The following is a 27,332-nucleotide window of genomic DNA, read 5'->3' as shown; positions in this document are numbered from 1 at the left end:
AAAACCAGCTGTAGTTGGCTACAGCTAGTAGATTACCAATAGTTTTTTACCCTGAACTATTCCTCTGGCTTGCAAAGGCTGATCATATCTAGAAATACAGCTCTAATTAGGCACAGACACACAAAACCCACTTGTTTCATCAGGAACAGAATTGAGCTTGGCCTATATAGCCCCTGAATTTCTTGTTCATCATTCATTACATACAAAAAATTACAGCAGAAAAATAAGATTGAAAATCTTTGGAGGATTTGAGGGTAGAAAGCATCTACAGAGGGAGCTGGACAGACTGGATCAATGGGACGAGGTCAATCGTAATGGGGTTCAACAAGGTAAATGTTGAGTTTTGCAAATGGGTCACAACAAACTCACACAATGCTACAGGACTGGGGAAGAGCGGCTGAAAAGCTGCCTGGCAGAAAAGGACCTGGGTGTGCTGGGTGTGCTGGGGTGGCCAAGAAGTCCAACAGCATCCTGCCTTGTATAAGAAATAGCATGGACTGCAGGACTAGTGAAGTGATCATCCCTCTGTACTTGGCACTGGTGAGACAACGCCTCAAATACTCTATTCAGTTTTTGGTCTCCTCATTACAGGAAAGACAAAATTGATGAAGGGTCTGGAGCACAATTCTTATGAGGAGCAGCTGAAGGAAGTCGTGCTCCTTATCTTGGATAAGAGGATACTAAGTGGAGACCTTATTGCTCTCTAAAACTACCTGAAAGGAGATTGCAGAAAGGTGTGTCTCTTCTCCCAAGTAACAATTGAATGGACAAGAGGAAATGACCTCAAGTTGCACCAGCAGAGGTTTAGGTTGGATATTAGGAAAAAATTCACCCAGAGAGTTGTCAAGCACTGGAACAGACTGCCTAGTGAAGTGGTGGAGTCACCATCCCTGGAGGTACTTAAAAGATGAACAGATGAGACACTAATAGACATGGTTTAGTTGCGGACTTAGCAATGTTAGGTTTATGGTTGATGTTAAGGGTCCTTTCCAACCTAAATGATTCTATGATCCTATGATTCCATCAGTTAAGCCAGAGTGACAGCAATTGCTTGTAAATAAAATTGTCAAGCTACTTTAATCTTATTTATTTATTTACACAGATTTTGTTGTACTTTTATCTTTATCTCTTTTGCACTAGCTGTAGCTTGTCAAAACTGCATGCGTATACTACCTGAAGAAAGGGCTGCTTTTGTCTTCCAGACTTATCTAGTGCCATCCTTGCTACCTACTTGGTCAGGTTCACTTTGCTCTGCTACAACACAGCAAGCTGAGGAGTGTGGAGGAGACCTGGGAAGACTCCACTCAGTGGAGCTAGCTGGGCTTTTAGGTGAATCAGCCACCAACCTTTTACAAGCAGATGTATAGACGTAGAGGTCTATTGTCTTGAACTCACCTGGTACTACAGCTAGGCTGGGGAATGGAAAGATGGAAAAGCTACTGACTTTTTGTGTAGCTGAGCACCACATTATGTAACATATATATCTTACATTAGCTTCTGGATCTGGCTAACCAAATCTCCTCTCTCTTCTGCCAGAATCATCTCTCTTTGGACAAAACATTGGGATTTCTGAACAAAAAAAATCTATAGAAGGTGTCATGCACCTAGGCACTGGTCCAAATTTCTGTGTATAATAATAATAATTTTATTTGCAGTCACATATACCTCCACCTGAGCATAAACATGTATGTATCACCAGAGCAAACATAAAAATGCAGATTGTCATTCAATATAATTAATTCAGTGTTTATGTCATCTTTTCACCTAGGTCAGAAACAATACAAGGCAATACAGGTAAATAGTGTTGAAAAACTAATAAGTTTTTCCCCAAACAAGCTTTTTCAATTCCTCATACATTTTCTGCAATATAACAGTGAATTCTTATCCACCTAAAAATATTTAAGATTTCGGTTTTTATTTTCATACAAGAAGTACAACATTTTGTTCTTTTGGGAGTAATCTTTTGCATTCTCCTCCAGTGCATATTGATTAATACAGTTAAAAACAAATTGATGAGTTTTGAGTTCAGTAAACTGATCAGTGAAACTATTTTCACTGTTGAAAATTTCTCCCTCATTTTGGCTTTTCTTTTAGAGTCAATTTGGCTTTCACAGCAACAAATCTAACTTATTATGTCACAACTTATGTCCTATAGTGTAATCTGAATGTAACCTGCTATAAATGATTTGTGGCATGGTCAACAGTCAAAATGGAGGTTGAGAAAACAGAGCATGTCATATCAGCGGTTCTCACAGGAATAAACATGTCTGTTGGAGCTTTATGTGTACAGGTGTCTTGGAGTAGCTGCAAGACAACAGAGTTTCATAACAAAACTAACAGCTAGAGCCAAGGTTTATGAATGAATGCCACAATACACCATTGTTCTGGTAATGACATTCTGCAAGAAGAAATCAAGAAAAGGTGGTGGAAAATTTATTTGTCAACACTTACTGCAAGGAAGATCTGAAGAGAACTGTGAGCCACTTCTATGTACTGATATTCAAGAAAACACCCCGAGACAGTGATATAACGATGATCCTCTGGTGCCCAGTCTGGGGCTGGAGTTACTGAGGTCACGGTGCAGCCCGGCCCATTTTCCATCCACCAAGAACGATGCATTGAAATATTAAAGGTCAGAATGAGATCTGTCTCCTGCAAACGAACAAGCAAAGAATTAATGCACTGGCATGGTGCTCTGGCAAAATGCCTCAGCAAGAGAATTCATGGGATACGTAAAGAAGCAAAAAGCAGCAACAAAACTGCATTGTCACACGAAAGTTAGCAGAGCTTGCCTGCAGCAAGCACAAGTAGTTGTACCTTTGCAGGCAGAATTGCTTTGGAGCAGAAGAATAATCTTGCAAGGTGAATGTGTTCCTAGATATTATGGTAGCTTAGACTACAGCAATCATTTCTGTTACATTGTCAACTTTCCTGCAGGAACCATAAGGACCGATGAATGTGCATATTTACACAGCGACCCTCCTCTGCTCCGCTCCTAGAAATATGGCCCAAATTTTGATGGTGTGAGGTACCAAACTATACAAGAGTCCCCAGCAACCAAGACTTCATAAACTTCAATATGTGTGGATCAACTGCAAGGAGTTCCATCTCACAGACCCTTCAAAGCAGACCTGTGGTAGCTCTACTGAAGTACTGGAGAAGATGTACAAAAAGGATTCTGTACATTTGCTTACAAGAAAAACCTTTTTGTAATGCCTCTCAGGTTTCTAACTTCCTAGGAGTCTAAAAGAAAACAGCTAGTGAGTGTTGCCTTGCTCGACTGCTTAGCTTGTTAAAAAGGAGGGACAGGCTTGCAACCTTTAACTCCCGTGCAGCTTGAGCAATGGAGTAACTAGTCAACCATGCTCTCCACTAAGATTGCATTTATAAATAGTTCATAAAGGATTAATAAATGATTAATATACATCATAAACAATACTACAGATATGACTTTCATAAATTATACTTGGTTGCACATTACTGGAGGGTGTTATACACGGTTATAACAAAACTATGGACTTTGTGGATTCTTTAATAGCCTACAGCGTTTACCAACCCTTTATAAATAATTTATACATGTAACCTCATTGTAAATGTGACTATCTAGTCTATGTGCACATATTCTCAGCCATGCGAAAAAATTTGCTTTTAAGTAATGTCTTTGCAGAGCCAAACTCTCCCCACACCTAACCTACATTTTTTCAGCCTGTTGATGACATTAATAATTAAGATTCTCATAAAGATTTTAAAATGTAACTATTTAATTAGATTTACCATTCTAAAAGGAATAGAACGCCATTCTGTAGCAGATACGTGTCCACATTTCTCTATCTTCAAAAATAACAATTTTCTTTCAGTTCTACTTATTTTCCCTTTTTGCACTAACTCATGTGAAGGTAATCCATCCGCAAAGGTTTTGGATAATGTCATGGCTGACATGTCAGTCGGTCTGTGATTACTTTTGAATCTGTAGTGTAGCTAATGTTTTTTCTTTAAGTTGCAGTTCTTGTCTAAAAGTGCTGAAATTTTGTGTGTTTAGAAAGAATCAATTACTACCCCACATAAGCACACTCAGCTATCAAATGGCAGGAAGGACCATAAATATTTTTGTGATGAATAATTGCCTAATTATAATAATTATAATAATTATAATAATTATACCAATCCAGCAATTAATAAGCTATATGTGAAAACATATGGTGCTTCACAATAATTTAGTCATGCAACTTACTTCAAGAATTTGAAAGTGATAAGTGAACATTGTATAAACTATGCAAATTTCCCCAAAACAGATATATTTACCCTCAGCTGTAAGTCTTCAGTCCCAAGAAACTTCTTCTTTCTCTGGACCCTTCCCTACCAAATTTGAAGACAATTGAAAGTGTCTGCCAGATGTTTCTTGGAAATGGGCATTTTTGCTTTACATCCAATACTGAAAATTGGTTTTCTTTCTGGACTCAGAGCTGTTACAGCCCCCAGAAGAACACTGGCCTTCTCATGTGGTGTAAGAAGTTGAAGAATGGCTATCTTTGGATTAACTTTGCTTAAAATAATAGATTTATTCCTAAATGACCAAATTTGGACTCCATCATGTTATTGTCAAAAGATCTTTAAGTTGTTCAAGTTGCCATGGAAAATTCTTAACCTCTAGTCTCTTATCAGGGACGCAGCATGAATGAATAGGACTCATTGTCTGGCTCTATTTTATCATTTGCAACACCTTCAGAAGAATCATGATGGACTGAAAATATTTTACAAAGTGCAGACACAGGATGAAAAAATGGATTCCTTGAAAAAGAAAGGGATAAACTGACTTGAAGAAACTGAGTGTTGGTTATGCATCTGCAGGATGAATTTAAAGAAGGAACAGAAGGAATTAAACATAAAAGTCAAAACTGGGCTCTGTGGTTAGAACATCATTGTTCTAGAGACAGTCATGTTTGCACACAAAGGATACAGTAATCCAAAACTTTGCAGGTTAAAAGCAGAAGTAGATTTCCAAATTACAAAGGAAATATAAACACACAGAAAGATATTTATAATTGCATATGCAAATAAAATTTCAGGAAGTCCAGCTTTCTTCCACTCCTGAATTTTTCCCTAGATGATTTTTCTGAAATATTTTGTTATATTAGAAAATTCCCTTGACCTCAAGTCATCTTTTAGCAGTTAGCTTGAATGCTGCAATCAGGATTAAATAGTTTGTTTTGTTCAAAAATAGTCTTTTAATGCTTACCAGTAAAAAAATTACAGAGCCTTATCAGATCTATATTCTATTTGTATCTCAGAGTAATCAGTAAAATGCTGTCTTGTTTCCTATGCTCATAAAATAGGCCTGATACCTGTCACAGGAATGTTATAGTCCTTAATTCTTTATAATAATAAACCCAGATAAATCCTACTGACAGCCCTGATTTCAACTTTTGGTTGAGAAGGCTTTCAAGGACCGTAGCTATTATGTATTGAACCAGTTAACAAACAAGGTCAGCCTCCAAAAGTAAAATAATAAGCAGACGTGAAATGTGGTTCTGGTAAGATTAGACATCATCCACGGATCAGGTCAAACTTGGCTGGAATAAGAATGATAATTAAATCAGATTTTGACAAGCCAACATGTAAGTTAGCCCCTGTAAATTGCTATTGCCAAAATATGTGGGATAAGAATAAATACAGAAGGAGCCTATTCACTACAAATTCAGCTGCTGCACAGTTAAATCTTCTTGAGTATAAATTCTTATGGGCTTTGAACTTGCCTATAACCTTCAAACCATGTCCCCCTTTATATAACCACATTAGCAGAGCAGTTCCTGTAGTAGTGAAGGTCACACAGCTTCCAAAAAAGTTTTACTTCTTAGTAGGAAAACAGTTGAGGGCTTGAATCTCCTTTGCAGATCTGAGTACGTCAAGGAGGGAGGTGAATTATCTATCATTGACATCTCTCATACTAAAACCATTTAGGACTGCTTTTGGACAAACTCTGGTTGCTATTTACTTTATTCACTATTTGAATACAATTTTAGTGGACATAGACAAAGTCTACACTGGAAGCTGGGGACTTGTTGTGCTCTCCAGTGTATTTACTGTTTGTTTTCTTTCCAGCATCTGTGGCTCACTCATTGCTCAGGGAAATGCAGAGAAATAGTTTGATAAGCCTTGAAGGTAGGAAACCTCACAAGAACTGTTGATACACATTGGGCATGCCGATATGGTGTTGTTCATTGTATGTCATGGAAGATTTCATTATGCTAAACTCAAAAAACAGCTGCTTCCTTCATGAACCCAGAAATACATCTGTATGAGCTTTATTGATGATCACTGTGCTGATTTTGTAAATCCTGCTGGTATTTGTAAAGCCTGCTAATGAAAACTGGTGTATTAAATAGATTTTGCTATTCATCAAGGAGGAAAAAAAACAAAGGAAAATATTTAGTAGGACATCTTTGCTGACATTCTTAAGAGGTACTGGTATTTGTAGTGGTCATAAATGTTGGTGGGTTGGACAAAGGCTAGAGTTTGGAAGTCTCAGAAACTCAGATCTCAGAGATTAGAAACTGAGACATCTTCAAATTAAGCCTGTAATTTTATTTCACCTTAGTTTGTAAAAAAAAAATTGAACTCTGATGGTTTTATGGCTGTGTTTAATGTGGTAGATAACTTTTGTCAGGATTAACTGCACAGTACATAACATTTTCTGTCTGACAGGACACGGCAGCTGAAAGCTTTGTAAGAGCTGGTAGAGATGAATACAACATTCTTTGCATTAAGAAGCAGCAGGAGGACTGCAGTACTGAAAATTAAGATAGCTCTGTGCAACGTATTACTACTAGTACATAGTAGTAAGTATACTGTCTCTATGTAGTAATTACAGTGTATTGGTGTTTCAATGATTTTTGTGGGGCGCAGTTTAGAGAAGCTGATCCCATACACAGTGCCAAGAGAAGAAAGAATCAGCTGTGATTCAGGGTGGTTTTGAAAGTCCAGGAGATCTCGCAGACTCAGGGAAATTAAATTGTACTGAATTCAGTGGTTGTGGCTTGCTCTGTCATGGGAAATAAGTTTCACCCATTTTCTAATTAGAAACCGCTGAAATCTGTGCAAACCTGCCAAGCGCCTGTACGAGTTTTGTCAAATACAACCATGTAACCGCTTGTTTCATTTTTCAAACTCAAGCTAGCAAGAACAGGCTGCTTGGAGACTGAACTATCACACAAAGTTTCGGTAGTAAAAAATCAAGGTCTGAAAGCATTTGTAGTTCTGGATGCCTTGGATGCACAGAAGCCTCTACAGGCATTTTTCTCCTCTGTTATCTCACTTTACCACTAAATCTAGCTCTCATAAGGCAGTACCATTTTCTCATGCAAGCAGACCTTTTACTCTCTGAAGAAAAAGACTGCCCTCTCTGAAGAGACAAAATAGAGCTTGGCAGCTATGTTTCATATCTTTAAAACCACAGCTGATATACGGGAAATAATTATTTTATTATTGTGTAGAGATCGTGAATATCTAAATCTCCTAATCTTTTTTACCCTGTTGCATCTGAACCAATTTTTAGCCTTCCCACTTTTTCATGTGTGATGCTTTCCCTTTCACTTGAATATTTTTTTTCCACTAACCTTGAAACTTGTTCTTTAATTTTCCTCCTATTAAACAATTTTGTACCAGTGTAATTCCAAGTTGGATGTGGAATTTGATTTATATATGTGTCATTAATCAGACAAAATTTAACCAGACTGAGTCCACCTAACATATTTATTTCTGAAGTTCATCCGTGGAAACCAGCAAAAAGACTTTTGTTGTTAGCTTTCCATAGTTTTCTTTTAAAAATGCTCTGAACTTACGTGATTTCTAATGTACTTCCAAAGATTTCAATGGATTAGTTATAAAGGTACTAGCATGCAAGAAAGACATGACTCAGATGTCCTGATTTTCTTCTCTAAAATGAAACTAGAGTGTGAAATTAATGAAATACTATTAAATAGTACTGAAAAGATATACCTTTTATTTTTAGAGCTGAAATCAATATTACCTTAAGATCTTCACATTTTCCTAGTATTGGAATATGTACTTTGACAAACCAAACAATTTTAACCCGCTGTTTCAACTCATTAAAAAACCCCAACCTGCTAAACTCTGAAATATTAATTTAACCATTTCATGGCATCAACATTTTTCATTAATGTTTTTCTTCAGAAAGTTTAGCATGATCCAACATTTTGTAAGGAAGGATGCAGAAGCGTGTGTTGTAGAATTCCAGCATCAGTAGGTTTATAGAAATTCCCCCTGATATGGTTTGTTCAATATCCCTTGGTGTTTGTTATTGCATAGTGTTAGGTGCTGTAAAACAAAATGCATGTGTAGAGTAACAAACCTTTTTTTTCCCGTTTCTTTGAAAACGTAAATAATTCTTGACCCTAGGGTGGAGATGTGTCTACAATGAAGAAATTTTCTTTCTTTGAATCATCCTGTGCTGTCAAATCTAGAAAAATCTACCAACTGCAACATGTGCGGGAAACAGTAAAGAGATTCGAACAGAGTTCTCAGACCAAAGAAACAATATGGTCATCCCAGAAGCGGTGTTAGGAATTATGAGATCATTACCATGCTGAAGGGCTTAATGAAATACCAGGCTGAGGACAAGTACATGTTGTGCATAGTGCTCTATAGTCTAAGCACTTGTAGTCAGCAGCAATTTTATATGCTTTAAGATCACAGACTATTTAAAAAGAAGCCTAGAAGAGCTGGGAAATTACTAAAAAGCATGCAAAGTCATCTTGCTCAGTTTGATTCAAATCTAGCCCAGGTAAATATTTTCAAATAGGTTTACTTATGTGAGGAGGTAAAATATCAATTTAAAATGCATATCTACCCCTCACAACCAATCTGGATTCCAGTATAAAATAAAATAGCCAGATTTATGTGGTTTGAATTTCTCTGCAGTCAATAGAAAGGACCTAGCTGAAAGGCAGTCTTAGGTATTCCTGAAGGACACTGAAAAAGTGCTTAGGGAACCTAGATAAGATGTTGAGCAGGAAGCCAGACACAGACTGATGGTAAGGAAGGACAGAGGCAGAAGTAGAAGTGTGAGCCATCTCTTTATAGTCCTTATGCTCTGTTCAAGAAATGGTGTGGTATAACTATCCTGCATTGACTATTTCAGGTTCTTTCACTATAACTTATTGCACTACTGAGGAAGCTGAACAATGTCATCAAACAGAGAAGCAGATTCAGATCTAAAGGTGTACAGCATTCACATAGCATTCAAATTTGAGCCAGTAAAACAAGAGTCAGATCACTGAAGCCACACCAACACTCAGCACAATGTGCACAAAGCCTGTGTGTGGCAATGTCTATTGTAACACTGGTGAATATTTATAGCATGGACATTTTGACCATTATTGTGACACATTTCACACATACATGTGACTTTTACCAATTTTTATAGGACTGCACAGCTGCAAGTTCCACCAGGTGACATAGGATAACCTTTGTCATAGCTTTTAGTGCTCGTGGTGGCAAGAGCTGCTTTTGCCTGAGATATACTTACCCCACAGACTTTGGAAAACACCTTCAGTTCCTGCCTGAAAGGTTCCATTCATTTTTTAGAGTGAAAAAAACATTTGTCACAGGAACATGTAATGTGACTCTGATAAACTTTAGTTCATAAGAAGTTCATTCATGTCCTTGCAGGTGATGATGGTTATTAGAATACCTATGGTTATACTCAGATTTGATAAATCAAAGCTTTTTTTCACTTTGAATGCAGTCATTAATTTAACAGTAGGTGAAATGGCCCTCTTTTTGTGGTGTGTTATCATGTTACTCAGCATAGACCACAGGTTAGTTTTACTAAAACAAATTTGATTATCCACTACTGCCATCTAAGTACAGAAATAATGAGATATAACTTATATTGAACACAGAATGAATTAGAGATGTTTCATATATTTGCTACTTCCTGCACTTGAGAATTATTTGAACTATTTCTAAGAAACAAGGTGCATAGTTTCTCCTGTTCTAGAAGCGATAATTCTTTTTTATTTTCCCTACACTGTGCCTCAGAAATAAATTTGAATAATGAGGCTACTCAGGAGTTCTGGTTTTAGCTAGTTTAAGCTTTCAAAATTAAAAGAACAAGAATGTGAACAACATTGTAAAAAATATGTTTCAACATTTTCGGGAGGAAATATTACACTTTTCCAAATTTGACTTGTGTATGCAGCATTTGCAAAATGGAAAACACTAGCACTCCCACATATCCAGTGCAGGTGATAGGTGTTCAAATCTTTGATGCAGAAATGAAAAATAAGCTTCTAGACACTTCAATTCTGACATTCCAAGTCTCATGGAAACAGAATAAAAGGAAACTTTGTCACCTACTACATTGATAATAAAACTACAATATCAAAGATGCTGACGTTAGCAAACATTTAAAGTGCTGTTCTTTCCTCTTTTGAGCTATTGTTAAGATGTGACAATGTCCAGCACTTTAGCAAACTCAGCCTTCTAAGAGCAATTCAAAGCCATCTGGAATGATGCAGTGCATAACTTTGGGTAAAAGTATTGCTCTTCTTGAGTTTTCAGATATAGACCCTGAGAAATAATATGACACTACGGTAGATTTTTTAGCTAGTATGAAGGAAAGTACCTTATGTACTGCAAAAGAAATGGTAGCAATTCAAACCAGTTCAGTTACTAATCCATAGATGAACAGTCGGTCACCCTTTTATGCGGTGAGGCACTGGTACAGGTTGCCCAGGGAAGTTGTGGATGCCCCATCCCTGGAGGTGTTCAAGGCCAGGTTGGATGGGGCCTTGAATAGGCTGATCTAGTGATAGGTGTCCCTGCCCATGGCAGGAGAGTTGGAATTAGATGACCTTTAAGGTCTCTTCCAACTCATACTATTCTATGATTCTGTGATTCTGTGTTGACTACATGGCACACTATGCTGCTAAACAATAGAGGACTTCCTGCATATATAAGAATATGTGTCCTTATATACAAGAACACCAAATTTACAATTTCAAAATCACCTTAATATGAAGATCCATTATTTTTCTAATCTTACATGTAGCAGCAGTTCAAACAACATGCATACCATCAGCCTGTATAATATACATAAGGCATACAAGAAGTATTATGTGGATCAGTGTGCAACTTCATGGTTTTGAACTGATGGTGCTATTAGGTGGTAACAAGTAATTTTCTAGATGTTACACTATTCCTGAAACTCTTTAGATCAACTTTTGTTTCCTGTGATTTAAGCTCTTTCCTCTTAGACACAAATATTTTAATCCATCATTTTATGGAAGATATAGTGGTTAACAAATAAATAATATTATTTAATGCTCTTTGGTATTGTATTTTCCAGTGCAATGTTCTACAAGCTTTATTCTCTTTTTAGCAGTTCTATTAAAATGAATATAAAGAAAAATAATACAGACTGATTTAAATATTTGCTTTTTCTTTGTTCCTGTTTTTTACTTCAAGTATTAAAGCAAAAATATGTAAGAGACTTTATAAATAACAACACAGAAACCTCTATTAATTAAAGAGTACAACCTAGTAAATGGCAAGCACCCCTAAAAATGAATTCCTAGATTAGATATGTATTAATGATAGTTCAGTGACAGTTCATGTCAGGTGTCAGCTCCATTGTTGCTGGAAATTTATCTCACAGGGTTGTATAAAAAAGAAGATTGCCTTTCAGTTTAAATTTACACTGACTGATTGGTCCCAAGCCTAGTTGAATGTGGGGAGGTCCCTTGCTCTGCTCTCACACAGGACCATTGGTAGGTAGTTTACTCACATTTCAATGAGAATGCAGGGCTTTCTCTGACTGAGCACCGACTGGCAGGGCAGTAGCTCTCCAGGAAAGGAGCTGCAGGTCCTGGTGGCCAGCAACCTTCTAGGCTACATTAGGCAGTGTCCCCACAGGTCAAGGGAGGTGATCCTTTGTCTCTGCTCAGCACTGATGAGAGCACATCTGGAGAGCTGGGTCCAGTTCTAGACTCCCCAATACAAGAGAGACGTAAATCCTGGAGCCAGTCCAACAAGGGCCACCAAACCAGTTAGGGATAAGAACATAGGATGTCTAAGGAGAGGCTGAGGGAGAAGGGCCAGTTCATTATTAATTAACCATAGATTAGAATTATTAAGGCTGGAAAAGACCTTTAAGTTCATTGAGTCCAACTGTCAGCCCATCACCATGATGCCTACAAAGCCATGTTCTGAATTGCCACACCTACATGTTTTTTGAACACCTCAAGGCATAGTGACTCCACCAGTTCACCAGGCAGCCTGTTCCAATGCTCTACTACTTTCAGTAAAGATTTTTTTCCTAATATCCTATCTAAACTTCCCCTGAAACAACTTGAGATCATTTTCTCTTGTCCTATCCCTTGTTATTTGGGAAAAGAGACCAACACCCACCTCCTTACAACCTCCTTGCAGGTAGTTATAGAGAGTAAGAAGGTCTTCCCTCAGCCTCCTCTTACCCAGGCTAAATAACCCAGAGCTCCTGCAGCCACTCCTCTTAAGACTTGGGCTCCAGACCCTTCACTGGTTTCATTGCTCTTCTTTGTGCACGCTCCAGCAACTCAATAACTTTCTTGTAGTGAGGGGCCTCAAACTGAACACAATATTTGTGGTGTGGCCTCATTAGTGTCAAGTATGGGGGAATGATCACTTACTTAGTCCTGCTGTCCACACTATTTCTGATACAAGCCAGCATGCTGTTGGCCTTCTTGGCCACCTAGGCACACTGCTGTCAAACAGTCTTCCCTACTGGTTCATCTTATAGCACATAGGGACAGCCTACTCCTGCGCCTTCAAGACTTGCTTTTTGAAGAATGTACAGCCTTCCTAGATTCCTTCATTCTTCAGGACTGTCTCCCAAGGGACTCTCTCAACCAGCGTCCTGAACAGGCCAAAGTCTGCCCTCCAGAAGCCCATGGCAGTGGTTTTGCTGACCAAGAATCGAGAAGTGTTTTTACTTCACCAAGAATTGAGAACTCTATCATTTCATGGTCACTAAGCCCAAGAGAGCCTCCACCCATCACATCTCCCACCAGTCCTTCTCTGTCTGTAAACAGTGGATGAGTGAAGCACCTCCCCTGGCAGGCTCACTTACCAGCTATGTCAGGAAGTTATCTCCCACACACTCCAGAATCCTTCTAGATGTAGAAGGCTTTTCAGGATCTTAATGCTGCTTGTAACAAGTTAATGGGAGGGCCTAGGGAATACTTGTCTCAGAGATCCACAGAAGAAGAAGAGGCTACAAACACAAGTTGGAATGCAGAGAAATCTGACCAGATGTAAGAATTTATTATTTTTTTTTAACCATGAAAATGGTCAAACACTGTGTCAGGTGTCCAGAGATGAGGTAAAATTCCATCCTTGAAATCTCACTGAAAAAAAATCACCTGAACAATGTCATTTGATTTACCCTCCTTTGAGAAGGTGCTTGCACAAGGTGACCTTCCAACCTAAATAATTTTGTGATCCAAAGTGTCTTTCCTTGAAGACTTAGAAATGTTGCTGCAGTTCTTCAACAATTGAACAAAATCCAGCCATATAACTAAACAGAAACCTTCCTCCACACAGTTATAGAATGGATTATCTTCCTGCAGCATGAATACCTATGGGGTGTCCCTCAAAATCCTACTACAATATACTGGAGAGCACAGTAGTAGTTAGGGCATAGCAACTCAAATCTGACTTGCACGCTGCTCTGCAGGTGAAACATACTTCTGGGAATAAAGAATAGATTTTTTAAATTACATACTTTCTGCCTCTATAGAGGTATCTCCTTCAGTGAGATGGGGAAGGGAAGGTTTCATTGATGTTTCATAAATAGTAGCCCCAAAGATTTTGTAGAGATTTTCAATGATATGGCTACTAAACCTCTTCTATTATCTTGCCGATGGAATATCACAAGTAACTGGGAGTAAAACAGTGGAAGTGCTCAAAAATTTAGGAAATTTATTTAAAAATGTTTTCTATCTTTTGTATTCATTTCATTTGGATCATATCATCACAGTATTTAGGTTTGCATATTTTAATTGGAAGCATTTTATCCTAGCTAGCTAAAATGCCCGTTAAGAAAATCTCTCCAGTATCTAGGCCTATATCAAAAGACTCTGCAATTTCCAGCTAGAATTAAGATGAAACACTAGGAGCAGTGATTTTTAATGAGTGTAGCTTGAGAGTAGTAACTAGAACAGAACTCTGTAGACTGAATCAGTGATTGAAAACTTTATTTAAGAAACTGACACGGAGTAGATTTACCATTCTAACTGCAGTGTCTGTGTCAGTTTCTAAATTAAGTTTTCAGGAGCTGATTTAGCCCAGGGAGATGCAGAAATGTGGTTGAAGTATCTCTTGGGGCTGCTTATACTAAATTTTTTGTTTGTGTTTAGTGCTAATGCAGAATTGGAGGAACTCCATTGTCAAGATGTTAGAAGATCAATGCTCTTATTGCTTTGAATTGGAAAGCTGGTATACACAATAGAACAGTTGCGAGGGGAAGAATGATACAAAGAGCTCCTTTTGGATTTCCTGGTGCTTAAGAATATTGCAAAGCACTGTGAATTAAAAGAGGTAGAGCTCTTTTTTTTTTTGGTCAAGGAATAAACATAGCATACTGGGTTATTAAATATAGACCGAGTAAAAATATTTTCAATGTAATGCATATCTGCCCAATAGAAAATACATAATCCTCAATAAATTAACTTTTGCAGTATCTGTATAATCACTTCACTATGAAATGCAAGCAATTTACCACAAATTCTGTATCTGTCTTTGGAGTAAAACTTTCATAAAATCTTTTGTTTACACAAATGCACATAGCTTTTACCTCAACATCACTGATTTTTTTTTCTTTCTTGAACAAAAGCATTGAAAAATTGAAGCTTCCCTGAATTCCTAGTAACACAGCAGTTTTCTAGGTAGCCCATTAGTGCAATGTTGACTGGGAATTGAATTTGCCCAGAGAAGGTAGCAGAAAGCCCTCTATGCTTCCAAACTTGAATAAATGCATTAATTTAATCCGAAACAGTGATCTATAAAGTATTATTACATTTAAGGAATAAATCTCCTAAGGAAGAAAAAGATCTAATCTGAAAAATGAATGGCAGAGTTAAACATGAAAGTAAAACTTATGTAGTTTAGTCCTCAAGTGTTAGTAAATTACAGATTCCTTGGTTCTGCCCTAGTGGACATCAGCACTACAATATAGTGTTAATTACACACCATTTTATCACCTGAGCTGAGTGCATAACATCCTGTAAAACTTCATCCTTAAGATACCTTCACGTATTTTCCAGTCTTATAACCTGTAGATGCTAACAGCTGAGCCCTAGATAACTTCAGAATTGCACTTTTTTTCACTACGATTAATTCCACTAACTTAATGGGACTCTCACAGTATGTGATACTGTTTTTTAGATTGAGCCCAGACCTTCAGATAAACACTTTCTGGGGCGTGCACTGAACCCATTAATGTATATTTCCATATTGATGGTGACATGGGTATCCTTTTCAATCTGGGTATGATTTTTCCTGCTGACTTTGGTAAATATACTGTGATTCCTTAGCAGCCTGAAGAGAATGTCGTAGGAGATGAAGAGTAACGTTGTCAAAACCAAGATATCTTATATCTCTCCTCTGACCCACCCATAAAGCATTCTGCAGAAAGGACTTCTATATCCAAGGAGGAATTTCAATAGTTCATGGTCAGAACAAAAAGAAGCATCCATTGATGTTATGCTGCAGTCTGTTGTGGAACTAATACTATTGCCTTTTGATTAATTACATGAATGATTAAACAGAGAAAATACTTAGTAAGTGTATACTAAGATTGTAAGTACATTTGAGGACAGGAGTAGCATTCAAAATAATCTTGAGAAATCTGAGGTTTATCCTGGGAAGTTCTATTCAGCAAGTATAAGTGGAAAGTACAACACTCAGGCTGAAGTAACTAAATGTACAAACACAGGATTGGTGATAGTAGCTGGGACATTGCTCTCTCACAAGGGAGTGGAAGGTTGCCACAGTTCATAAACTGAATATAAGTCAACACTGTTGTGTTGCTGCAGAGAAAGACTCATCCTTCTGGCTTGTATAAAGAGGAGGGGCAGTCTGCAGCCCTGATGCAATTCATGTTAGCTTAGTATCAGCAGGGCTTCAACTCAAAAGACTTCAAGAATAACTGTGGACTGGCTAGAGAGGAGCCAGAGGGGAACAAACAGGATGACCAGACGTCTGAAATCAGACCTATGAAGAAAGACAGAAGGACCTGGAATGTCCTACTTCAGAAGAGAGAAGATTGAGAGCATAAATGATGAAAAAAAAGATGGGTAACCTGTTTCTCTCCCTGTAATGGAGAGATACCTGTCATTGGCCCAGGAACTAGACAACATTGCAAAGAGCATACAAATCAGATGTTGGGGAAAAAAAGTTTCTGAAGCCAAGGGAGAGAAAATCGCTGGAAAGAACTGCCTGGGGGGTTTGCGTGATCTATTGTTGCTGGCATTTAAGAACAAGTTAGACAAACTTCTGTCATGTATTCATGCATATGGAAGCTGGGGACGTGGATTAATTGACCTATTGAGTCGTTCAGCAATGTGAATCTATGAAGCTAATGACTGAAAGCATAGTTCTGGGAATACATAATATTTATAAAGATGTAACATTTTCACTAGTCATTCCACTGAGATTTGATATATTTAATATAATAATTGGTAGTACCCAACATGTAAAGCATAAATATAACTGAATTTAAATATAAAGCTTTTCCCTGGAGTTTTCTAACAAATATAAGCAATTTTAATGCAAATAAAGTGAGTCTTGTTTATAGAATTAACTTTAAGTGAATTAGTGTAGATTAGCAAATGTGATGCCCATCTAAAAGAAGGTCCAAAAGGAGGATTCGGGGGTCTTACAGGCTGGTCAGCCTAATCTTGGTACTGAGGAAGATAATGGTTCATCTTGAATGCACCCACCTGGCATGCACAAGACAACGAGGTGATCAGGCCCAGTCAACATGGATTCATGAAAGGCAGGTCCTGCTTGACCAATCTGATCTCCTTCTATGATGAGGTGACCGGGCTAGTGGATGGGGAAGAGCCCTTGCATGTTGCCTACCTCAACTTTAGTAATGTCTTTGACACCGTTACCCACAGCATTCTACTGAAAAACTGGCTGCGCATCGCTTGGGTGGGCATAGTCTTTGCTGGGCAGAAAACTGTCTGGATGGCTGGGCCCAAACAGTTGTGGTAAATGGAGTTAACTCCAGTTGGTGGCCAGTCACAAGCAGTGTTCCCCAGGGCTCAGTGTTCAGCCTGTTTTTGTTTAAAATCTTTATGAACGCTCTGGACAAGGGCATTGAGATGATCCTCAGTAAGTGTGCAGATGACACCAAATTCAGCAGGAGAGGTGATATGCTCAAGAGTAGGAATGCTCTGCAGAGGAATCTGGAAAGACTGGGTTGATGGGCTGATGTAAATTTTATGAAGTTTAACCAGGCCAAGCGCCAAGTCCTGCACTTTGATCACAATAACTTCATGCAATGCTACAGGTCTGGAGGAGAGTGTCTGGAAAGCTGCCTTGTGGAATAGGACACGAGGGTGCTGGTTGACATCCAGCTCAACATAGGCCAACAGTGTGCCTAGGTGGCCAAGAAGGCCAATGCGTCCTGTCTTGTATTATAAATATTGTGGCCTGCAGTAGTGAAGTGATCATCCACCTGTACTCCGCACAGGTGAGGCTGCACCTCAAATACTGTGTTCAGTTTTGGTCCCCTCTCTACAAGAAAGACGTTGAGGTGCTGGAGTGTGTGCAAAGAAGGAGAACAAAATTAGTGAAGGGTCTGGAGCACGAGTCTTATGAAGAGCAGCTGAAAGAACTGGTGCTGTTTAGCCTAGATAAGAGGAGGCTCAGTGGAGACCTTATTGCGCATTACAGCTACCTGAAAGCAGGTTGCAGTGACACAAGTGTTGTTCTCTTTTTCTCAGGTAGCTAGTGATAGGACAAGATAAAATAGCCTCAAGTTACACCAGCAGAGGTTTAGGCTAGATATTAGGAAAAATCTCTTCACTGGAAGGGCATTGGAACAGGCTGCCCAGCAAGTGATTGAGTCATCATCCCTGGAGATACTTAAAGGTTGTATAGATGTGGTGCTTAGGAACACGTTTTATTGGTGGACTCAACAGTGTTGGGTTTACAGTTGAACTCAATGAACTTAAAAGTCTTTTCCACCCTAAATGATTCAGTGATTCTATAATTCTGTCTCTTTCTACAAAATTTTTTGTCTTTCTTCTATTCCCAGTTTTTGATAGAATAATTCCTATAGTACTGCACTGTCCACTCTTTGGAACTCTTGAAACAGAGTATGACCTGTAATGGCTAGAATGCATTTCTCTAGGTTGTCTTCTTCTGAGCTAATACTCTGTACTCTTAATGAAGCTGAAAAGGCACTTTCAGGGTATGAGTCTTCTCACAAGATGTAGTCACTATGAGGTGAATCCCTGCTAATGTCACGTTGTTTGAAAGCCCTTTGGCTTTAAAGCAGATCTAGATACTAATCCAAAGTTAGATATCTGCATTCAATTCAACTCCATGTACTTAAGACATAAAATCAGAAGGATAGGTACCATAGAATACTTATAAATCAGATTAAAAATAAATAAGGTTATAATTATATAAATCTTACATGTAATATATACTATATATGTGTAAATATTATATATATATATAATATAAATAATTATGTATATATAACACCTGTGAGCCAGCTGCATGATTTCTGCAGTTAGATGTGCTAAGAAGACACTCAAACTAGAAATACCTGGTATTAGAGCTACTATTTGGGAAGCTGAAAATTCCCTCATGGATTAAAAAAAAAAAGTATTTTAGTTAAAAATATAATGTGGAATTTTCTTTGGAAGCATACTGATATTCTGCTTGAAAATTAAGATGATTTTCTTTGACGTGTAAGATTCCAAAGCTTCTTGAGCTCTTTGGAAACTTGGCATTAATCAGCTATGGACTCATGCACCTTGAGAAATTGAATGTTTTATTCAGAAGACTAAAGTATGATATCACTTGATTTTGAATCTTTAAATTTAAATCTGCTTGTAAACAAAGTGATTCTTGATATCTTCTGGATATTGCAAAGGTAAGCCTACCTGTAATTAATTTAGTCCGTTGTTAGTGAGACAGGTAATCATGTGTATAAGTTCTGCCTTCTTAGTATGAATCTGAAAGTAACTTTCCTAGTTTTCTTTTTCAGATAGTGCTTTTTATATCTGCTAAATTCTAATTTCCTACTCAGTAGTATTCCACTTCTTAGCTGCCATCATATCTGTTGTGATCTTTATCCAGAATAATTCCAGTGTCTACTTAACATCCTTCGCTACTGGCTCTAATTATCAGCCGATATTCTTGTAACATGCCTATGGATGTATTAGATCCAGCATCTCTCGAACCCTGCACAGAATTCATATGCCTTTGAAATATAAGCAGGTAAGGCTCCTTTTACTAGCTTCAAATTAGATATTAATCATTGGACTAAGATACAATATGTCCTTCTGATAATGAGCAGATCAAAGTTTATTATCCCTGTTCTGCGTGCAAGGGCTCCGTTCAGTATTACAACTCTCTAAGTTGGTCACGAGTGGCAATATTTACTCAGTAGTGATAAACACTTTCACTGGATATCTGGGTAGAATTCTGTGAAACGGTATTTCTGATATTACCACTGAATGATAAATCATACTTTACACTTCTTATTAAAATCCAGTTATTACTTTCTTAGAGGTATATTTTTCCCCTGATACAGAGCAGACAAGTTTGACAAAACATAGAAGTGATCTATAACAAGACAGAATTAAATCTTTGATAAAACCTGAATGGAAGATTGTAAACTCTTTGATGAGATGAAATGGCAAGTCTTAGCACTGTGGAGTTACTTACTGGGTGTATTTTATACCGTTAGAACTTAATTTATTTATCATGTCATGCACATTGTTTAACCATTCACACCAAAACTGTGGATTGCAGAAGTAAGATATAAAGTGGCCATTGCACATTGCTAGAAAATAGCATTTAGTTCTTCAAGCTGCCATCTTTATATTGTACAATATAACTGAAAATCTGCTTGGATCTGTCGCTACACCAAAACCCAAACATCTTTAGGAGAAATATTCAGAATAGAACGGATGCAGAGATACATGTCTATAAATATATATCACTGCTCATGTACACGCATATGAGCACGTATACACATACTTGCACTCACTTTCTATATGTAAGAAAGACAATGAGTGAAAATGGTGCATGATGACCCCTGTCGTATGTCAATGATATCTTTATTTATCTGATGTCTAAGTTAGTTAGAAATCTATTTCAAATTCACCTATGAAGATAATGAAGTTCTTTCCTTAGGTAGTGTGCAGAAAGAGTACATAAGCTTATTGAAAATACTTATTAGTGAACTCCCTGATGTTAATATTTTGTTCAAATCATGACAATTGGATCAGTAAAAAGAGTACTGTCTAATTTCATGGAAAATGTCTTTAAAATAAGACTTTTTTTTTTTTTTTGATTCATTCCGTTTAGTGCTATTTGATTATAGGCATGTACATTGGCCTGGAAAACTAGAGGTGTGGTACGAAGACATTGAAATCTGACCAAGAAGAGGCAGGCAGTAGTTCGTGCTGATACATATGTTCTACATGCAATACGTATGTAGAAAACAAAGAGTAGAAGGACCAGTCACTTCAACAGAGAACTATTAATGAGAAAAAAATATCACTCGTATACAAGGTTTTTTTCAACACATCTGATAAATTTAGAGCAAAATCTTTACCATTCAACCTCTTTTCAACACCACTAACACTATACTGCATAAGCAATATTTATTTTCAGAATTCTCGAGTACATCTTGTAGATTCCCATGCAATCAGGAAATTGTACATTAAAAAATAAGTAAATTCTAATTCTATTTGAACTGATCCAGACCCAGAGCTTTCTTAGATAAAAATACTGCAATTGGTCTAATGAATATTTAGCTTTCCATTCTCTACTGGGATCCCACCTATGTTCTAGGCATTACAATAATTATTTTACAAACTGATATATGTTATTTCAGTGTGCGCTTTGTATAAGCACCCACATTAACTGAACCACCCAAAGAGGAAAAACTTGTCTTGTGACATCGAAACTCAGTGTGAGTTTGCAGTGCAAACATATGTGTCTTGGTTAGCTATGATTCTATGATTTCATGATAGTTTTACAAAACAATTTTAATTGAGAAGGTGCACAAAATAATTCAACCACTTGCTTAGAAGCCTTGGATGGGCTTGCACGGTAAGATCCATATTGCTGTGACTATATGGCTACTGTATTTAAGCTAAACAAAAATAAGGCTGTCATAGTTCTGACTACATAAAATGCCATCTCACTTCTTTCTTGCAATTAAAATTATATTTTAGGGTCATACTTAATTCTCTACTTCCTTTGCCCTGTCACATAGTATACTACTACACTTTTCCTGGTAAAAAGAGTGGCTGAAACAACTTGAATATGTATTTGAACCCATACGCTTGGTAGGGAGAAAACAAAATGCCTATTGTCTTGCCATTTATCTTTCCTTTTCCTCCTGTTTGATAGCCACCCACTGCGGCAGAGTTAGTGGATTTTGAATAGCATAAACTAACTACATCAGAAACATCTAGTGAACAAAAAGGGAAAGAAAGAGAACAGGTGAGCATTAAGTTAACACTTTGCACCTTGTGTGAACATAGGTGTGAGAAACAATTTTACTGAAAATAGTAGGATGCAAGCTTTATGTCAGGAACATATTATAATGCTTATAGACAATAAGGAATGAATTGTAGCTATGTAACAAACTTAATTCTGGGGTTTCCAAATATGCAACACTTCAACTTCTCAAGTATTTTTGTGATGGATATTGGTTGTGAATAGTCTTATGTGTTTACCATAGAACCTTATGCAAACATTTTTTAGACTTTCTTATTTGTTCATCAACTATAAGGATAAGAGCTACACTACCCATGTAGTTGCAGAGAAGTCCTTGAACATTTTCACACAGGCTAGTGTTTTTTTGGTTTTTTTTTTTCATTTGTTTAAAAGTACTGATTCCAAACTCTGGTACATCAAGATTATAAAGCACATTGCTACTGTTGCCACTATTTTCAAACATTTTTTTGATCCCTTTGGCAGTTTGTTTCTAGTGTTCTTTTATGGGATTTAAACTATAGCATTCTGGCTTCAAGAAGCTGTGCTCATTTATTTTTAGTCACTAGAAAACACTCCAAGCTTTTGAGCCATTTTTCTCATTAGAAACTAATACATTTGACTTGAACTTACAAAATGCTAACAGGTTTAGTTTGCTGTGACTCGACTTAGCTTACTTTGACAGTTTTATTTTTAAAGGCTGCTAAAGCCACATGAGTAATCATTTCAGGATTTCATTTAATAGTTCTTTCTTTGGGCATGATTCTATGAAACGTGTCAAATTAATCTGAGATAATGTAACTCACAAGAGAGATAGAGAATATTCCCTTATTATTGAGCAGTATCAAGAAAACCAGTGGGTTTTCTAATATACGGGACAAAATAAAATCTTTTATTTCTGCCCATTCTTTTGCATTTCACAGAGGGTGCACATTCTAGACAAGATAATACAGTGCAAGAGGGCTGAGATGGCATGGGTTGCTATGACTTCTTTATGCTTTTATTCAGTACACTGTATCGTTCATTCAGATAGCATTAGTGTTCCTTGGTGTCACTACTGTGCTTCTTGAACCTGTAATGCTTCCTGTTCTAATATTGCTAGGGGCTGAGTTTCAGGAGAGATGCTTAATAAAGAATTTTATTTCTACTTGCCTTAAAACTTTGGGTTCTTTGTGTTTTTATATGTTTTAATTTTTTACAAATGAAAATTAAAAATGCTCATCTACAAGCATTTGAAAACCTTAAAAAATACCTTAGAACTCAGTCAATTGAACTCAGTCCATCATGACCTTATGAGATACATCCCAGAGACCTGAGGGAACAGGCCAATGTGGTTGCCAAGCCACTCTCCATGATATTTGAAAAGTCATGGCAATTAGGAAAAGTCCTTGGTGACTGGAAGAAGGGTAACGTTGTGTCAATTTTTAAAAAGGGTAGAAAAGTTGGCCCTGGGAACTACCGACCTGTCAGGCTCACCTCTGTGCCTGGAAAGATCATGGAACAGATTCTCCTACAAGCTATGCCAAAGCACATGGAAGATGGGGAGGCGATTAATGGCATCCAGCATGGCTTCACCGGGGGCAAGTCCTGTATAGCCAACTTTAGTGGCTTTCTATGAAGGGGTAACTACAACAGTGGATGTGGGAAAACCAATGGATGCAATCTATCTGGACTTCTGCAAAGCCTTTGACACAGTCCTCCACAATATCCTTCTCTCTAAATTGGAGAGATACAGATTTGATGGGTGGACTGTTTGGTGGATAAGAAACTGGTTAGATTGTTGTATTCAGAGAGTAGTGGTCAATGGCTCAAAGTCCAGATGGAGATCTCTGACAAGTGGTGTCCCTCAGGGGTCTATACTGGGACCAGTGATGCTTAATATTTTCATTAATGATAATGACAGTGGGATGGAGTGCAAGTTTGCAGATGACACCAAGCCGAGTGGTCCAGTTGTCACACCAGAAGGATGGGATTATTAGAGCAGCTCAGAAAAAGTCTCTAGAGTATTTACATCACTTGAGAAAATCAGACTTTTGTTATCAGGTCAAACAACTGGTTATTCCTATGATGGGCAACTAAGATTTTCATGTTGTACTTTAAAGAAATGTCATCGAGTTTTGTTTGTACGATATTTTTATCTCGTGTTGGTGATTAGATCTATTCAACATAATTTGATCTATTCAACATAATATTCAACAAATAAAGATTTGTGAAGGTACCTTATCTGAAAATACAGTCCTGAGAAGTTCTGTTGTATTGCTTTTACTTGCCACCGTATCTAAAGAAAGAAATCTTTTTGTTTGGTTGGTTGTTTTTACATGTTTAGTGATGGCACAAAAAATCTGGAAAAGCTTCTAAAAGAGAAAATGCATTGCAGATTGAATATCTCCCCCACTTTCTCTAATTTTTGGTGAGAAGTCAACAGATAGGGGCCTGTGTGAAGCTGCTCATTTGAATTTCCTGCAGTCTGACTCTACATGCAAACTACATAGTATTTGCATCTCTTTGTTGACATTACAGCTCCCTGATATGCCTGTTTTCTGAGACACTACAGAAATATTGGTATTTTCACATCTACTGCAGAGAAGAGCATGTGAATCTACAACTTCATCCATTTTAGGTAGTGGTTTTGTGTCTGAATAAATCAGGAGATTGTACTTATGTTCACAGTTTCCTGTCTCATTAGAAGAACATTCTTACCACATTTTTCTTTCTGGGGAAGGGAGAATTGCCCAGGACTTCCATTGCATTGAAATATCTATGTCCATTTTGTTTGACACTTAAATCCATTGAAAAATCTGGATCTAAGAGACTTTGACTGACAAAGTTTGTGGCAAAGCATGGATGTCAACCAGCCTCCAAGATCCCAACTTGCTGATACAAGCATTTGTTGGTCTTTCCTCTCAAACCAGACTTCCTAGGAACAATCTCTTGTTTTGTAAATATATATGTTGTACTTTACAGCTACCTTCAAAAGGATTATTCAAAGAGGTCACCATACCCGTGTAGAAAATCACAGTCAGTGTTTGTCAAAAGAGAGTGGCCCTTTTTTTAAAGAGAATAATAACTGAGATAGTTGCTGGGTTTCTTTCAGGGTTGCAGGTCATAACTTCATTTAGCTTTTCCTCTTCTGTCAATACATCCATTGCAATGACACTATGTGCTTACTTAAAATTTCTAAAAGCATGTATTTCTAAAATGAATGTCATATTCTGCTCAGAGATGCCAGATACAATCCCCAGTGATTCCCATTGAGATCTGAACACCTGTAGCTAAAGGGAATATTTGGTTTTAAGAACACAATGAAGAATATGTTACAGATCTGATACTACCTATACGTTCAAGCTAGCTATGATTGACACTGATGATATTGCTAGAGGCTTCTGTTTCTTATATACTTTCAGGAAGGACTTTCTGCTTCATCATGTAGAGCTGAAGTTGAACAACAAAATTCATGTGAAATAGAAGGGAAAATGACTTTCAGCGTCTTAAATTGTATCAATTAATATGAGACAAAAATGTATTTAGAAGTCATTTAGGTGCATTTTAGTGGATTGAAACCTACACTGTTGCTTGTTTCTTCTGTATTCAAATGGGTTTTGCATTCTCATGGTTTTGCTCTCATCATCACACTGCACAGATAACAGCATCCTGTTTAATTGCTAATTATTCTTTGCAATTCTGTTTAGACAGTTTAATTATTTTGTTTAGTGATTTAATATCAACATTTGACTCCTTATATTTTTAAAGCACTTTAGAGTTAATTAATAGCATGAGGTATATAGTGGCAGTAGTAAAATCATTACAGGTGAAGAAACTGAGATAAAATAGTGGCTTGAGTTTGCCATATTAGGACTGAAGAGTTATTCTTTTACAACTTGTTTTTGGGCCATTAGGATAAATTGCCTCTCTTCCTTATTTTGCCTAATGAAGATACTAGATTAGACTTTGTTTAGTTAATAGTAGTCCAGAAGTACTCTTCAGAAGATAAAGACAAAAACAATTAATCAATTTCATATATTAACAATTCATAAAAGTGAACAAGGAGTAGATCTAAAATGTATTTTAGGCAATTAGAAGCCATATTTTCATAAGTCTGATGAGGTTGGGAAGTAAAGTTTTGCAATTTCTATCAACTTTTTTGATGCTGCAAATGAAATTCTTTTAGAAAAATACATTCTGCACAGAAAGTTTTGACTCATTTCTAAATCTGTACCTCTGAGGATGTCAGTGAATATAAACGTATTTAATACTGTACATTTCTAAATCATTGCCACTAATGGCTAGATAGCCACATACTAAACTGTCCTTTGCATATTTCCATGAATGCTAGAGGAATTAGCTTTGCTCTAAGGGGGTATATAGTCTCTGAATTTATTCCAATATTTTCTGATTTTTTTTCCTACAAAAAATCCCTCCTTAAAAAACAAACAAACAAACAAAACCTCAACATATTGTACTATCTTTCATATGTTTGTGATATACCCCACTTACATCCATGCCAGATAACCACATTTCATTTTAAGCTGTGAAATGACTTGGAAAATATATATCACTGCAAGTATACATAACTGTTGTAAGCTCTTCTATATGGTATGCAGCAAGATGCTTCTTCAACAGCACTTCATATACAGTTCAGAAAAAGGCAAGTGGATACATCAAGACTGTTTTAGATCCCATGTGGTTTATAAAGTAACAAATAACGTCTCGATTTAATATATTACCAACCTGTGGCTATGAGTGCCAGTTATTAGCCCACAGGCTTCTAGTCCCAAATTCATCTTCCACCAAGCAAACCACAACAATGACTACTTCAAAGGGATAGCTTATTAAAACATTCTCCTCTGGTTGCAGCATCACCACCACAAGCAATTCCTACCCCTCCGTCTTTGTAAGCAGTTCTGTTCTACCAACAGTGCTGAATACCAAATGAATTGATTTGTACCTGGTTATAACTAAGCATACAAAAACCCTCCCTATGGAGGGAATGAGAACAATGGTCAATGTTTTACCATTCTGGATCAATTACTAGCTATATTTACAAGGCAAATTTAACAGCCCTATGAAGATGTAAACTACTAATGTAACCTCCAAGTGCCACACAGTTTTCTCAATTGCATACCACCACAGCAGCCTAAAAATTATAAAAAAAGTAAATAAAAAAAATTATTTAGGTAACACCAGTGAAAACGTCGTGTGAAGCTGTGAAAAAACTCCATAAATATTGTGGTTTGTTTTTTCTTTTTAAATTTCTTTTGTATTACTACATCATTCCTTCCAAAAGCATGGATTTTTTTTTAATGAAATACACCTCATAGTTCTTATTTTGGCATGCACAGATATTGCCAGACATCTGCCACTGAGTCTTCATATGCTAGAAAATCTTCTGCATTTTTTTTTTCAGAGTTATATGAATTTTGGTGATGAATGTAAAGGAGATTAAGAGAAACCTAGCTTCTGACAACTTCAAGAGGTTTTCCAAGTTTCCCAGTTACAGTGGTACAACCATGAAATCTAAGTGAAGAGTTCTGAATTCATGAGGCTGTTTTTTTTTTAACTCAATGTTTTACAGCATG

At 37.1% G+C, this 27,332-nt stretch overlaps 1 protein-coding gene across 2 annotated transcripts in view; it reads right to left on the bottom strand.

Annotated features, from left to right (window-relative positions):
* Window positions 1-27,332, bottom strand: part of NKAIN2 (sodium/potassium transporting ATPase interacting 2) — a 549,645-nt gene that overhangs the window by 82,323 nt on the left and 439,990 nt on the right. For both annotated transcript variants that reach the window (XR_008449322.1, XM_054063607.1), the window contains exon 4: window positions 2,452-2,652. Coding sequence is in view for 1 of the 2 variants with exons in the window: in XM_054063607.1 (XP_053919582.1) it covers window positions 2,452-2,652 (201 nt within the window). In the remaining variant the exon portion in view is untranslated. The remainder of the gene's footprint in view (window positions 1-2,451; window positions 2,653-27,332) is intronic.

The sequence above is a fragment of the Cuculus canorus genome, chromosome 3, assembly GCF_017976375.1.
Source record: "Cuculus canorus isolate bCucCan1 chromosome 3, bCucCan1.pri, whole genome shotgun sequence".
NCBI classification, from domain to species: Eukaryota; Metazoa; Chordata; class Aves; order Cuculiformes; family Cuculidae; genus Cuculus; species Cuculus canorus.
This window is presented reverse-complemented; position numbering and strand designations above follow the sequence as displayed.